Source organism: Pleuronectes platessa, chromosome 4 (genome assembly GCF_947347685.1).
Source record: "Pleuronectes platessa chromosome 4, fPlePla1.1, whole genome shotgun sequence".
In the NCBI taxonomy this organism is placed as follows: Eukaryota; Metazoa; Chordata; class Actinopteri; order Pleuronectiformes; family Pleuronectidae; genus Pleuronectes; species Pleuronectes platessa.
Window position 1 is genome coordinate 23,572,821 of NC_070629.1, and position 16,376 is coordinate 23,589,196.

Sequence of the window (16,376 nt, forward strand, 5' to 3'; positions counted from 1 at the left end):
CTCACAACTACAGAGAATTGTGAGAAAAACAACTGAAAATGTCCAGATAATCCAAATACGCACCAGCATCACCAATCGAGATGGTGAGGAATGTGTTCTCTCTGAGCGTCCTTCTAGTTTGTATGTGTGACACAAGAATTGACGGTTTGTCATTAACTTATTTTCTGAAAAATCTATTAGCATTTATTTAAATTTATATGAACACATAACGTGACATCACCTGATAACTTCCTCATAAACCCACAACTATTCAAACTAAGTGCTCTGACTGGTTACAACTTTGTTCGTCCATGCAACACAGGCCTCGTTCACACAAAGGCCTCTCTATCCCACATCTGTGTTTTCAGATTCAAACATGATTTGTTTATTGGTAGCTTTAGTATTATGCACTGCAGATCTATATTTAAGGCCCGGGTGCAATTAACACAATTAGACCAGCCCTTGTTTTCACACACACATGTGTACACACGTAGAAGCGATGGCATCACGGCATAAATTCGTAACTTCCTCCCCACAACCGCTAACCAGCCCAACCAATCATCTCTCTCCCAGTGTCTCCTCAGTCTGGTCCGCGTTTCCCATGGAATTGCCCTCCAGCCAAGAACATCTTCCTCCCTCTGAAACCGGCTCGCCACCGGGACCACACTTATCTATTTACAGACTAGTTCTGCCTCCCACAGTGTTCTCAGCCAGCACAACACACACAGACAGATCTGGTGTGGGGAGAGGGAGTCCTGCAGGCCCGGCCCACCAAATGACACAGTGGCCCGGCCGCAGTGGAGACGCGAGGCACCGTGTGAGCGAGGAGACCAACGGTGGAATCTGAAGTCTGAGGCCGCGTCAGGAATGTCAAGAGGGCGGCTGCACTTATCGAACTCCCACTTCACATCCCAGGGAGGAAACGAGAGCTGGTGTTAACAGGCTGGGAAGAGGATTTGATTTTTTTTTTTTTTTTAAAGGTTTTCTAAATGGCTTGTATAAAATAACAGGAGCAGTGGGGATTCATTAAATACTGATGTGGTGAAGGTCAAACTTCACGGTCACAAACACAGCAAAATATGGCTCACACACGTTGGTTCTTACCGATGGTCACACTTCATCTGTAAAAGTCTCAGCAAATATGTACCGGGTTAACTTTACCATCTGTTATTTACTGCAGGCATATTTGAGTTTATTGTAAAAATATTTATGCTATTCTGTCCTCAGGGATCATGTGTGTAACATAAGAGTGTGTGAGAAAATAATCTGAAGACGTCCATTTACTGGAAGAACAAGCTGCAGGAAGTGATGATCTGTGCTGAAATGAATCAAGGAGACAAAATATTCAAACAGTGAGGAAATATGTGTGGGTGGTGATGGTAGATGCTGCTTTAGTTCTCATAGTAATATGTGTGTGTTTTCTCAACATCACAGCTTCATTGCACAATGAGAATCTACTAATATCACCGCCTGATTACTCTCTGTTCTTTTATCAACTTGTAAAAGTGGCATCACGTAGAGGCCGAACCTAAGTTACTGTACAAAACAAGTAACATGATAACAACATTAAGGTTCATCACTGGTTCAAGCTTTAAAACACAGGTCAGTGCTGTTTGTAAGTTAAGTCAACTTCCCTCTACATATGGATTTTGAGAGTCAGGTAAGAAAAAAAATTCCACTTTCATATCTGTAAATATGAAACTGGAACTGGTATCAGAGTATTCATGAAATACAGAAAGTGAAACTGGGGACTTAAGAAATTCACTTCTTATCACATCTAAAAGTTCATTAATAAACATTTGATCCTATTTGTTTAATCTGACTACTGAACCGATTTCCAATACATTTTGTAACGGATAATTAGAGGAAGAATTCCCCAAAAAGGCAGTTCTGAATAGATGCATAGATATGTTTCACTTAAAACTTTAATTGTGAGATCAGGCATTAGTGTTAAAAGGGATAGTGCAACCAAAAGTGAAAATGAATCATTATTTACTCACCACTTTGCCGATGGAGGGTCTGGTGAAGTGTTTGAGTCCACAAAACACTGTTGGAGTTTCAGGGGTAAACAGTGTTGCAGCCAAATTCAATACAATTGAAGTAATTGGTGACCACTTCTTCAAACGTAAAAAAAAACAAATAGAAACTACCTCCATACTGACTAATCAATACATTTCACCTAAGATAAATAAAATGAAATGAATCAACATTTAGATATAATTAATTCTTTAATTTCAGTGTATATCCAAATGCATATTGTAATTCTCTTTTGTATTTATAGTACAGCACCTGGTTCGTGCTGTGAAGTTTAGTGTAAAAATAAATGTACCAGAATAACTTATCCCCAAGACACATGAGAGGATTCATTGATTTGGTTTGGGGGCGATCTTAAATAATATTCAGGAAAATGGATATTACTCAGACGTGTGTTTCACAGAAAAAGAAAACATTGCACTGAAACCAGGAACAACTCCTCCTCATCCTCCTCCTCCTCATCCTCCTCCTCCTCATCATCATCATCATCTGTCACATCATCTCTGCAACTTTTCTTCTCTTCTCTCTCTCTCTCTCTCTCTCTCTCTCTCTCTCTCTCTCTCTCTCTCTCTCTCTCTCTCTCTCTCTCTTCTCTCTCTCTATGAGGGTAGGGGGAGGGGAAAAGGGGGAGGGAGGAGGGTGTGGGGAGGAGAGGAGAAAGGACGACGTCAGTTAGCGAGTGGGATGGCTTTCGTGTAAGTGTGTGTGTAAGCGTGTTTGTGTGTGAGCATGTGTGTGTGTGTGTCCCGTCCTGCAGAGAGGAAGCAGCCTCACTGACTGAGCGGTAGGAGAGAGAGCAGGACTCACCCCCGGGAAGAGACGCAGCGTTTCAAAAACAAAGGAGCAGATTCCTCTTCCCTCGCTCCTGCACGAGCCTGCTCCCACCGACTGAACGTGAGTAGCAGGGGAGACGAGGAGGAAACTTGTAGAAGCTGTTCTAGACTCTGGTTCTCGTGCAGTTTTCTTTGTGGCTGCAGATGTGACTCGCGCTGACTGAACGAGTCACAAACTGCAGATCTTGGGTTGAGTCTCTCTTCTAAGTGTCAGCTGACGTCTTTCTCTCTGGCTGGCGATGCTATTTAAACGCTGCGGGTTGGGAGAAGACATATTTGCGTCTGTATTTGCAGCTGGCAACATCTGGCAGCAGTTTGACATCACAGCACCGTGTCTGTTACAGCGGAGGCTCTTTCCTCTCAGCTGCAACATAGAGCATATTCCGGGGACCCCCTACTCAGAATGATATGACACAGCCTCTCCTTTAAGCTTCTACTCAGTTTTGTGAGACAATAACACGAGAGGAATCTCCTAGAAAGATATTTAAAAGTTATTCAAAGTATTTTCATTATGTCATCTCATGATTTTTTTAATAGATGAATCTGAAAACATGTCCTGGACCCCCAGCAGTGTGCCGTAGACTCCCAGGGGTCCGCACCCGAGGAACGTCCTCCTCTAGAAGCGACTCTTTAATCACCACTTGGTTTTTATTCCTCAGAGTGTCTTCCTCACGTGTCCACACAGCAGCGTTTTGCTCTCCGCACCTCTTCCCTCTTTCCCCACCACAACCCCGTGTCCTTGAAAAGCAGGGAGGAGGTCCATCTGTGTGTGGGAGCCACCCATGGAGCTCCCTGCCTCACACACACACACACACACACACCCACACACCCCGAGAGAGGGGAAGTGGTGCTGCATCATAAGCTAAACAAAATCAGGAACATGTCCAGTGTTTATTCAAACTGAGTTCAAGGACAAACTACAGTACAACAATGAGCTGGAGGAGGGACCCCCCCCCCACCACCCCTGCTCTTTTCTTTTCCCCATCAGCCCGAACAAAGAGGTGCCCTCCAGAACGTTTATCACTAATCAACTTTATGGTGTAATCAGGCTTCAGTGTGTTCGCCCTCGCCTGCCTTCTTTTCTCAGAACGAGCTTTGACAATCTGCGGAAGACAAGTGCAAACTCGTCACATGTCGTTGGACCAGGCGATGGGATGGTGCAGGGAGAGGAGATGTTTTCACCGGACTGACAGAAACAAGTTGTGCCTCGTGGTGAAAACAACCAATCAGGAAGAGTCAGGAGGAGGTTCAGCGGAAAACCACATAGGAGATACCCAGTAATATACAGAACCACGGAGATGGTGATGCTATGGTTGTGTTCAGTGATGGAGTTATTCCACTAATGCTCCTTTCCATGTGTACATTGTTGCCTACCAGATGTTTGGAGATGAGTTCTCGACCCAAATGGCTGCGTTCCATATTTTTCAATCCAGATGTATTGTCTTTTGTGTCCTCGTGGGAACATTTTTGAATTCACAGACATCTGAAGTGCTGGAGATGGCGGAACAGCTGGATCCTACAATCCCTGTAATGTGACTCGGTCGTGTCTTTCATTAGATCGTCTGTGTTTGGTAAATACCGACGTCTTTCAAACTCCATGCGCCCAGTTTGTGATTCAGGGCAGGCTTTCCATTTTTAGTCTCTGAGATCACTCTGTGGTGTCATGAGAGTTATTTTATAAAAGTGTTTTCGTGGGTGGATCGAACCATGACAAACTTTTCTTAACTTTCTTGATTCACATTTTGAGATTGAGCGTTTAGCAACATTTTCCTTGATTTCCCAGAGAATGAATCATGGAACTTGATGACTCTGAGTGCTATTATAGTTTTCACAGGTAGAGTCGAGAAATCTATCCAAGTGAATTGATCTTCAATTAAAAATCTAATCAATCACCTTCATAGTTTTGTGCCTCTTGTGCTTATGAGATTCGTGGAAATGAGAATAAACCTTAACAAATCATAAAGCGAGTGTAATATATAAGGTGAAATAAACGCAACTACACGTTGTTATGAAAAACCGAAGTAAAAAGTTTTAGTGTGCGTCCATCATCTTTTTCAGGAACAAAAAGTGAGAGCAGAAGAAGTGAGGAGGGAGCGGAGGCCATGTCATGCCTGTCATTGTGTGGGTGAAATGTGAGGGTCACTGCGGGGCTTTGTGCGTCAGAAACCGTGGGGCCACAACAAAGTCAGTGTGGGGAGTGAGGGGCCGGTGGGGGTGCTGCACACATTGAATAGGTTAGGGGGCCACAGCGGCCTGCCTTTGAGAGAGAGAGAGAGAGGAGAAGAAGTGCATTCTGGGCCAACGGTGGCAGGTCTGAGAGCCCCAACAGTGAGGGAGGGGGCCCGGTGTCGGCATGTCTTTGTGCAGCCTTTGTTGAGTTGAGTCGCACAAGATGAAGAGGGATGATTTTATTCAGCCTTCTTTGGCACACACACACTCACACACACTCACACACTCACACACCCTCACACTCACACACACACAAATGAGCCTGGCTTATACTTTCCTCTGGGGAAGTCATGCGTTTTTTATGCAATTACACCCTGGATGGGTGAGCCCAGGCTGGCACCTTCCACACTTTATGAGTGTGTATTTGTTTTTGTGCATCAGTTAAGTAGTCATTATTGTTTCAGCATGCCGTCGGAGGGGCTTTTCACTATTGACTTGTTGTTTTACATGTTGGAGTTGGGGGGGGCCTCTTATTGTCACTGAAACCTCAGGCCCCCCCGCTTGTGTTTGAAAGCTAGGACCGCTGCCATGTCTCCACTCTTCATGCACAGTTGGGGGGATAACATTTTAATGGCGTTTTACAGCGTGGATAGTTTGCTCGTGTTTAATCTGGGTCTGTAAAATGAATCCAAACTAACCCTGGAGCCCTAAACATGCGTTTCAAGGCGGCCATCACTCACTGGCTGCAGCTATGAGTGTGATTAAGTGTGGCGAATGCTCGGCCATGGGAAACGTTTCCTCCTCTTTGCAGTTCTTTCCTTCGCTGTTTACGGAGAGCGAGAGAGCAGCGACTTACATGGTGATGTTTACCAAAAAGAAAAGTTGGTGAAGGTGAAGGTTGTTTCGTAATGTTTGTCAGGGCTGAGAAAAGCTTTACGTAAACCAGAGAAACGGAACTCATACTTGTTCTCGGTGTTTTGCACTCGTTTCACTGTATCGCCTCTTTGTCTCTGCTTTTCATGTTGTGAAAACAGGTGGATCTTTGCCTCCCTACAGGAGGTGGAGGTGGGAATCGGACAATCACCGGGAGACATAACGTATAACTCTTTAGTGTGTTGTGCATTTTTTTTGGTGGGGGGGAGGCGTGACCGTTTCTCAGCCTCTAATGGTTAATGTGGTTTAGTTTTCACACCTTCTCAAATCTGCCTGCTGGGTGAAAATGAATGAGCTGTGATGAAGCTGTCTGAGTCGACCCTGCAGGGCATGGGTGTCTCTGCCTGGGCTGATGTTAAAGCTTGCCTGCTGCTCTTACATCATCTCCTCTGCCGTGTCCTGACACATCCTCGATGAACCACTGAAGACTCCTGCAGAGTTTACAGGAGATCGATTGGGAAATCGAGTGTGCCAGTGATGTACGTTCAGTATAAAAGCTACATTGCTTCATTTTCTCTCACTTCACCTAGAGCTCAGCTGCTTGCATTCTTTTATGAGGGAGGGATACGTTGGGTCCTGCCCAGCTCTGACTGGATTCATACTAGGGACTGGCTCTGTAGCCCTTGAAATGGTGCCTCTTCTGTGGTTTTGGTTTGATGGTCTTCCTCCCAGCTGGTTCAGAAGCATGACCAGACCAGACCAGACCAGGCGCAGCAGCTTGGGGAACAGATTGCCTTGGTTTGAGGTTTCTGGTTCAGGATCTGTGAGCTAATGGAGTCTCCCACCCCACATCAGCTGGGAGGGGGTCATCTGATCTGTGTGGGTGATCCTTCAGCTCAAATACCCCTTTTCTGAACTGGGACTAGCTCACACCTATTATAAAGAAACCAGAGCATTGCCAGCATCATGTCCATGAATGGAATTTTTTCTTGGAAACTCTTAACTCCTAACCTCCCATTCGTAGAACAATCTGGATCAACTGTGCTTCAGATCTGTCCACCACCCTCCTTCAGTCCTCATTCACTGTCCTCCTGCAGACCAGGCTACAGTGGCCAGCGCTCATTACCTCAGCACCTTGGCATGCTACCAGCACCGCTGCTGATATCTCAGACCAATTACTCCAGATTTACTACTCAGCGCTCTGCTCCAACTAACGGCCAACTGACGGAGCACATGAAGGAAGGCATGCACGGGCAATGTTGGGCTGAAACAGCCTCGGGACGTGGGAATTGTGACAGATTGCTTGATATAATAGCATCTCTCCTACGCATGTAAGCACTTGTATCGTTGTAAAATGTAGAATTGAACTGCACAACAGCTGTTGGCAAAGACGTTAGGGTCAGAAATGCTTGTAATTGATTATCCATGTTGAGCTCTACTCCGGTATCCAAGGCTAATCTCTTCTGGAAGGGTTTCATGTGATAGAGAATCAACGAAGGCTACGTCATGAACGAGAGGAACCAATCACCAAGAGTTTGTCTGCGTCAGGGTTTCCAAACTTCTTCATTTCAGCAGCTCAAGAACTCAAAAAATGTATCTAAAGCAGAGCTGGTCTGTTTTCATATGAAATCTTAGTAGTGTGGATGTAGCCTTAGATGAAAACCTTATTGACATTATCACAGGCTGCTTGACCAACAGGTTTTCACAGCCAACATTTTCATCGTTTGTTCACGGCCTGTGTTTTAGCTTTTGTTGTAAGTTTGTCCTATAGCAGCGGAGGTTGTTCATGTTGGCTCACAGATTTAAGGATTTGAAAACTATGTAAGTTGGCTTCAGGCCGTCAATACGTGCGTACAATCCCACGTGGCAAGCTCGGTTTCTGTCAGGACGGCCGAGCAGTGTGGGAACGAGCAGGTCCCGATGAGAACCACATTACCGCTGATCAGCTTTCATCCTGTGGCGAATCAACAATATCATCCGTCAAACTCAGCGTCGCATGAAAGAAGCACATGACTCCAGGATCTGTCAGTTTTGGTGACGATACATATCTAAGACGGGGAATCCAGAGGCGCACGGAGAGCTGCGGTAACAGAGATCTGAAGATGCATATCTATCAAAAGCAACTGGGAGGCCGGGATCCTCTCACCCACGGCGTCCTGATCGTCGGTTCATGAATAAGTCATAACCCCGGAGCGTCTGATGTGCCGTGAAGTGTAAAATACTCTTCGCTCAGCTCTCACACGAACAAAGAGAAAATCTTGACCCTGCCAGGAAAATGCTGTTCAAGCACATTCCCAGAACAACCAGCAAACAAGCGGAAAGAATTCATCAGTGTCAGGATGTAGTGACCTTTATGCCCGCTCAATGAAACTTCAAAACACACACACACACACACACACAGGCAGGACATCCATCCATGCAACCACACACACAAACAAATGACCACTTGATTAGTGAAACATATGATGATCATTACGTCACCAAACGATTTATCTAAATGTTGATGTCCATGGGCAGAGGGAATGGGATTAAACGCTACGTCTGACCACGTTATATTGTGAAACCGGTAACTCTTTCATTCTCGGTACTTAAAGCCTTGGTTGGTAATCCTGGAAAAGCTAGCAAGAGCAGGCTACACTTTTTACAAATGCAACTGATACATCCCACCTCCTCCCATTAACCCTGTAGTCAAAGCTACACCCCAAGAGCACATAAGGGTGCATTGCCTGACAATTGCTAGAAGCCGACTTTTATTTGAAGCTCTCTCTAACTTCTAAGTATCATCTCTGCCCCATCTTGTGAAGACAAATACACAAAATGAGCTCGAGCGGGGTGCGCAGTGCAGGTTGGTCGGTGAGGGACAGACTGGTTAGCTCAGAATGAGGGGGCCATAGACACCAGTTCTTTTCATTTTAAGACAACTTTATTCATTTATATCTATCAGGACCCAAAAAGTGTTTCTCTTAAGATGAAAAGTGTTTCAGGAACAACTCAACAACCCAACCTTTTTAACATTTTTGGTCAAGAAAATTCTTTCTCTACTAGATACTTCCTCTGAGTACTCTACTAATTCTCTTTCCCCCTCTGAAGCCTCCTCCAGTTTCCATCTCTCTCCGAGCGCAGCCTTTCAGTGAGACTACAGAGAACCACGATGAGGTATAAGTGAGCAGATTTCCTGTAAGTGCAGGGGGCAGATCACACATGGTGCCTGCCGGCTGCATGTTTAGGCTCCATCCCGGTCGTTTCAAGAGGCAGAGCTGCTAATTTGTGGGCATTGTAGTCTTAACAGACAGCAGCACGGTGCCCGGGCCTGGACGAACTATAATCAGCTGCAAGCACAAGACTCCACTAAAAAATACTCCAGCTCAGAGAGACTCAAGCTGTAGTCTGGGTGGCTGTCTATGGTGCAGACATGATGTGTGCAGGCTCAAAAGATGATTGATTCAGGTTGCACACCCATTTAAAAACCTACATTTCTAAAAACTCTTTTCTAATGGTAGCTTTACATAATGCTAAAACAAGAATCCGGCTTAGCGAGTTCAACTCTAGCAGAATGGAAAACTGTGATAACAATAAGTACGGCCATGGTCGGGAACAAACTCAAGGACTATAATAGAAAAGGGAAACTCCCCAAACTGTCTCCAAACACATAAACACACTTCAAGCACCTGATTATTTAGTTCTCTGCCTTCTCCCTACAACTAAAACCGCTGGACGTAGATTATCAGATGACAACATGTTTCTGCAAACATTGCTTTGGTGCATTGTGTGTAAACCTGAGTGAGGGATGAAGGTTTACATTGAAGTGAGACATCGGGTAGATCGTCCTCTTATTGCTTGACTGTGCCTCTGAAGCTGTTAGACAGACACTGATGCTTCCTGCTCACTTCCCGTTTGTTGCGGCCACTTCCTTCTTGTTTTTGGCTGATAATTAATAGTCATAATGCTGCAGCTCCTTCATGCTGTGACTGCACTCAGATCTGCTGAAGCACACCTCTCTCAGTGTTTCATCAAGGTGGGTAATTATATGCAGACTGTGTGTTGTGGCTGAGGGTTTGTGTAATCTCTAATTAGGATGCAAAATATGTAGAATGAGACGAAAGCAAAATGTCAGGCATGCATGTGCCCCTGAAATTCTGCAGTGGAGGGAATGAGAGGAACGTGGAGGTTCCAGATAGACATCGCTGTCAAACTGGAGACAAAGCAAATCTGTGCACAAACACGCACATTTCTCTTTACCAGAGGGGGGAAAAAAACTGCCACAGAACAGAATGAAAACACAACCGTGACCTGAAGGACATCTAGGATCCCGCTGAACTAAATCACACCCGCATTCCAAGTGTTGCAAATCGCATACCTGCTCCTCAGATGCTGTCACGCCTCTCGACTTTATTATCATGACCCAGTTCTGCTGGTTTCCAGTCGACCCTAACGTCGGAGGAATCAGTCGTCCACTTTCAGCTGAATGAGATAATACTTGTTTTGTCGCCTGGGAAATGTCTGAAGCTTTTTTTTGCCTTTTAACTGACTCCAGATCATATCTGACCATGTTCAGCATCAGTGTTCATTCCTTACAGATGTGGCGGGATGATCTACCTTCCTAGCGGAGAGGTTATGTGCAACCTAATACCACACTCATTCCCCTGAGGGCAACAAGAGTGAACTTTTCATCACCACCGAAGTGACACATGCACCAAGAATTAGGTTGATAATTTAATAGAACAGCCCACACTTATCAGTTGTATTGCTTTTGTAATAATACGCCTTTTTTTTAATTGAAGTGATAAAGTGAAGTGATAAAAACTTATTTAAAACGGAGAAAGTCGCTTCACCCAAAATACAAAAAACTAAAAAAACGTAGTTCTCACTCACATCAAATGTTGGGATACCTGCTCACTACTGAGAACAAAGGAGGTGAATAACAAAAGTTAAAAGTTATATTTAAATAATTTGACTGCTGTATGTCTTTCTAAAAACAAGCACTCACACAACTCTGTCCTCCTCAAGGCCCAACAGGCCCCTTCAATTCAAACAAGCTGCATCAAAATACACACACCAGTTCAATACATATATTGCAATGAATAAATAGGATGAACAACATTACTGGAACCAAACCCGTGATCTGAATCTGCACCAAAATGGAATCATCTCTTCCTTTACCCATACTTCATCCTTCCACTAAGTTTCCTATTGATCCATTAAGTCGTTTTTGTATAATCTTGATGAAAAAACAAACTCGCTTTAAAAAGTTTCAGTAGAAAGTAGAACCTAGTTCTTAAGAATCAGGACATGCATTGGTTTTTAAAAAGACATATTAAATATATATAAGGCTTGTCTCTGGTATTCATATTCATTCAGCTGTTACAGATATTTGATTTGCCACTGAATTGCTAATGCAATAATCAATATATTGGAACCTGGGCAAATAAAACCATCACTATCTGCACAGCTAGATACCATCAGAGAGGAGTTAGAAGAGCTGACGTCCTGAGAGACACCTCGTCCCTCGCGGCTGTGTCCAGGCCAAAGTTGTCCCCGCAACTAAATCACAACATAGCAACAGTATCACCCTCACTTTGATTGGGATGTATACACACTTTCCTCGAACACAAACACACTTGAACACTGACACACACACACACTTGATTGGGAGGAGCTCCGAATGTGTCATCTGTTACGAATTTGTAATCAAGTTTTGAATTCTGTTGAATAACGAACAAAGGCTATTTGAAATATTTTACTGCAGCGTCAAAAACAACAAGAAAGATTGTCCCAGTACAGCCAGTAACCACTCCCTGTCATTTATCTCCCGTATTCAGAGTGTTATCTCAACAGTGAAATGGTGAACTGGATGACGCCGCTCGGCCCCATGTCGTGTGTGTGCTTGCCACAGCCGTCAGGATCTGGCATGCAGGGCTGTGTGTTACTGTCAAATGTGGCGTGCTGTAACAGAGCTCTGCGCTGATCTGTGTTGACAGCTGCTCAGCAGCAAAACACACACGGCTCCTGTCATTTTACAGATAAAATCAAACGCACAAAGACCTAGTAATCACCAGGAAAATGACGACAGTATAAACTTTGGCATCTCCAGTAGTCGTGTGTGTGTGTGTGTGAGTCACTGGGACTGTTGGAACAACAGACATCTGGAAGTGTGGCTCATGGAGCACTCACAGCTATTAGTGAATTTTAAGTAGCACGTTGTGGGAAGAATCTTGGTGGAGGATGAGTTTGTTATAGTTGGAAAAGTGGCCGTTCAGAGGGGTGTCCACCAAACCCAAGGGGGCTGGATGATTCATAGCTGATGGGAAATGAGAGGGGTCCCCCCCCCCCCATCATGCACAGTAGTTACTCACAGTTCTCATGTGAAGAGTCTCTTTGTGTCTCTGACCCTCATCATGTGTCTCTACAGGTCTCCTCTTCAGATGAAGCCATGGCTGAGGGGAGCTGCTTCGGTGCGTTGTAGCTGTTTGGGATGACCAGGGCTGAACCTCGCGTCTCAGAGGGAGAGGGACACAGCGAAGAAGAAAGAATCACTGGAGGAGGGAAAACATCTGCTGGGAGAGGATAAGATCAGCAGCCCATCTGGATCTGAACAGGGAACCTACTGGACCTCTCTCCGCAGAAGGAAAGGAATTTCCGTCACTTCTGAGGAGCTGTAACAGACTTTAAACTTTTCTTTTCTCAATCACTGGTTGTTACCGTTCCAAGAGGGGCAAGCGTCATGTGCCATGTCATTGTAACGTGCCGCTCCATGCTCTGGACACTGCTCAGCATTGTGGTGGCCTTTGCTGAGCTCATCGCCTTCATGAGTCCTGATTGGCTGCTGGGATTCCCCCGCTCGGACTCCGGAGTGAGTGGTGCGGGGGTGGATCCCGGGGAGTACCGGCCGTCGCTCGGCCTCTACAGCCGCTGCCTGCAGGTCGGGGCGCGGGGGGTGGGGGTGAGCTGTGGGCCGTACGCCGGGACGTTCGGGGAAGTGGCCAGTGGCTTCTGGAAGGCGGCCATGTTGTTTCTGGCCGCTGGGACGTTGGTGCTGGGCATCGTGGCCTGTATCTCCATCTTCAGCTTGTGTTTCCAGAGCATCCTGAAGAAGAGCATATTCAACATCTGTGGGCTGCTCCAGGCTATCGCAGGTGAGATATTTGCATCAGTGTGAGACCTTCTACACAAACTTTGAAATCTATGCCACTCAAGTTGTAATGTCTATAATTTGAGTTTTTATGGCATTTTGCCCTAATTGAACTGTGTAAACAGAGAGCAAACGTTGAAGGAAAAGAGAGAAAGAGAGATGTTACAAAGGTTGTCCGTGTTATTTCCCAGCATAAGAAAGAAAAGATCCGGTATCTGCCAGCACTTAACTCTGAATGAAATGATTCGGTGGCGCAACGGTCAACAGTAAAAGTTGTCAGGCAATCAATGGTCATGTGTTTAGGGGGGGGGGGGGGGGTAGCTTTGACGAGGGGGCCAATGGGAGGAGTTGGATTTTTCCCGGTTGTTGCCTGCTTTTCGCCAAATTCTCCAGGATAACCAACCTTAGCTTTACGAGCAGACAAGGTACAACATTTTTCTATATATATAAATATATGCAACAATTCCCTAGATTAGATGCATGTTCTTTTTTATTATCATCCTCTAAACTGCATGTTCTGCGACTGACAAACTCAAGAACTAAATCTCATATGTTGTCGAGTCTTGTTTCAACAGTGTTGTATCTACATTGGCATATGGTCTATTGTGTTTACTCGTCTAAGCAGGCACATCGCTGTTTTTTTTTTGAGTTTTGCCACAGAACCTCGAGGGAACTTTCGTGCAGGTTTTACGAGGTGAAGGATCTGAGTTTACAAGTTGGCCACGTCGACGGGCGTTCCATTACATGTTCCCTAATTGGGGCGTCTCTCTGCATGTTTCTCTCAACAATAAGCTCCCACAGGTGTGTTGGGCTGGACTGGGTCATCTGTCATTATGTTACATCACTGTAGGGGCCGTTCACACCGGGCCTCAAGCTCCTCTCATCACAAATCAAACGCTTGTTGCCTGAAAAAACGAAATATTCTCCAGAGCTGAGTCACCACCGGCTGCACCATGATCTGTTTGTACTTTCAGTCGCAGTGTGTACACGGCCGTGACTAAACCCTCCTCTCTTCTCCTCTCCTCTCCCCTCCAGGCCTGCTGCTGATGGTGGGCCTCATGCTGTACCCTGCCGGCTGGGGTTCAGAGAAGGTCATCGGCTACTGTGGCCCCGAGGCCTCGCCCTTCAGGCCGTCCCTGTGCTCGCTCGGCTGGGCGTTCTACGCGGCGATAGGAGGAACGCTGGCGACCTTCCTGTGCTCTGTTCTGTCGGCGCAGGCTGAGGTCGCCACCTCCAGCGATAAGGTCCAGGAGGAGATCGAGGAGGGGAAGAGTCTGATATGCCTGCTCTGAGCCTTCAGGGACATCGTGATTTTCTTCACGAATCAGCTGATTGTCGAAAAGATAAAGGCCTTTTAACAGCTTTTTTAAACATTAGGTGGTGTACTCACTTGCTGAAGCCCCCCTGAGGCCAAGAAACGTCATCTTTTTGGGGGGTTATTTTTGACCAAGTTACTGTTTATTTTTGTAATAATTCTTGCCGTAAACAAACCACTGTACTAGGATAGCAGGAGATACGCGTGTGTTGTTGTGGACAGGTTCGACACTGCTGCCAGTGAAGCAGTGTGTAGGATTGTCAATGTCATTAAAATGTTCATTTACACGGTTCACCTGCAAACCTCAACAAACCACTGAATACTAGCAGATGTGCCCACGAAAGTAAAACCCCAGCAATGTGTGTCTGTGTGTGTGTGTGTCTTTGTGCGTGTGTGTGTGTGTGATAGGCGTTAACTGTTGAGGTTTCCAAACGTCCAAATGCTCTGATTCTGCGGCTCAGCAGGACAGTGAGATTTAAGGGATTTGCTGACTTCAAAAGACGTTCCTTCGCTTAAATGGATTTTTCGTGGCTCTATCTTAATAACTGGCCGAGTGTGTGCGGAGACTTTCCATATGTTTCACTGTGGTGAGCTTTCACAGGCGTGGGGGGGGGGGGGGGGGGGGTTGCTCTCAGCGAGATAAAGCCGACTGCACCACAGCTTATCACGAGCTACCTGACGTGAAGAGAACCATGCAAGACAATATCTGCTTCTGGAAAGAGATCCGAGACACGAAGCAGTGGGAGAAAATTCAAAAAGCCTTTGATATGGATGAAGGCGAAAAACTCCCAGTGGCTCATGGGAGAATCTGCCTCAGACTCTTTTCAGAGCAGACCTCCTTAGTTGGGAGATTCAGAGCATTCCTGTTCCCTATTAGCACCTGATGTCGTGCTTTGCACTTAACCCCCGAGCTCATTTCACATTGCTACACAAGTCGCTGTAGATCTAATAGGATTCATAGGATGCTGTGCTTTTTCTCCATTGTAGAAGAGATGTGCAATAATTGAACTGTAGTGTGTTTGGCTGAAATCACGACATGGTTTGTGTTATAATGATTGTCTGCTGTTTTTGTTACATTAACAAAAGAGTGACGGCATCTGTGGAACGTTGTGTGACGCTGCATGCTCAAGAGGTTGATGTGTGTGATTAGAGACACAGTCTGTACTCAAATAAACCAGGCCTCCTCCTGTACATCCGTGTTGTGAGTGTGTCTTCTTTACCTCCACCGAGGAGGTTGTGTTTTCATTTCTGTGTTTCCTGTGTTTCTCTTAGAAGGATTTATACAAAAACTACTGAGGCGAAGCAAGAACACAGCGAACCCCGGTTAAGTTTCTTTAAAGTGGTGAAATCGGATGTTAACCTCATACTCTTCAAGCACTTTTTCTAAGTTTCTACTACAACTGCTTAGTTATTCTGAACAAACTCTAAAAGATCGAAGTTTGGTTGGGAAACACAGGTGTTTACACAAGTAAATTTCAGCAATTTCTTTAAATACACCTGAGTTTTAATTCATCAATCCTCTTAAAACTGTTTAAATCTATTTTAGAACAAAGGTAGCACCAGCGAACATACGGCTGGGTGATATAGGTAGAAATTATATCAAGATAAAAATGTTAATATCAGTGAAAAACACTGTAAATTAAACGTTTTCTTTTTGAGCAGATAAAGTCTGATACAAAGTGAAACAGTTAACAAATCTGAGGTTGATCATTTTTCTGTTCTAACTCTGTACAATGCATTATCAATATATCAATATGTATTCAACCTTTGATATATTGCTATTTGTGAAAATTTTATAGCAAATATTATTGATATTGTTTTATCTTTTGGTTGTTGAAATGATAAGTCTTGATTTTAGTTTTTTCTGAAAATAAATTCACAAACGTTTCTTTGAAATTTTATTTCATGTTAATACCATAAATATACAAAACTCAAACTATTTCACATGCGACAAAGGCCAGACGAGAGTGCATTACATTTTCTTTTTACATGTGACTGAAAATGGGGATCAAATTTTCAACTTTACAAAATATACAAGTGTCCC

At 44.8% G+C, this 16,376-nt stretch overlaps 1 protein-coding gene across 3 annotated transcripts; it reads left to right on the plus strand.

Moving 5' to 3' along the window:
• The first annotated feature begins 2,683 nt into the window (after window positions 1-2,683).
• Window positions 2,684-15,523, plus strand: LOC128438018 (LHFPL tetraspan subfamily member 2a protein). Of its 3 annotated transcripts, XM_053420356.1 has the most exons (4): window positions 2,685-2,907; window positions 12,298-13,021; window positions 13,667-13,818; window positions 14,053-14,130. In XM_053420356.1, exons 2-4 carry the CDS (start codon window positions 12,610-12,612, stop codon window positions 14,062-14,064), a joined length of 576 nt encoding a protein of 191 aa, XP_053276331.1. In that variant the 5' UTR covers window positions 2,685-2,907; window positions 12,298-12,609; the 3' UTR covers window positions 14,065-14,130. The 3 variants fall into 3 exon arrangements, with proteins under 3 accessions (XP_053276328.1, XP_053276331.1, XP_053276329.1); XM_053420353.1 differs by lacking the exon at window positions 14,053-14,130 and having other exon boundaries at window positions 2,684-2,907; window positions 13,667-14,029; XM_053420354.1 differs by lacking the exon at window positions 13,667-13,818 and having other exon boundaries at window positions 14,053-15,523.
• The last annotated feature ends 853 nt before the right edge of the window (window positions 15,524-16,376 follow it).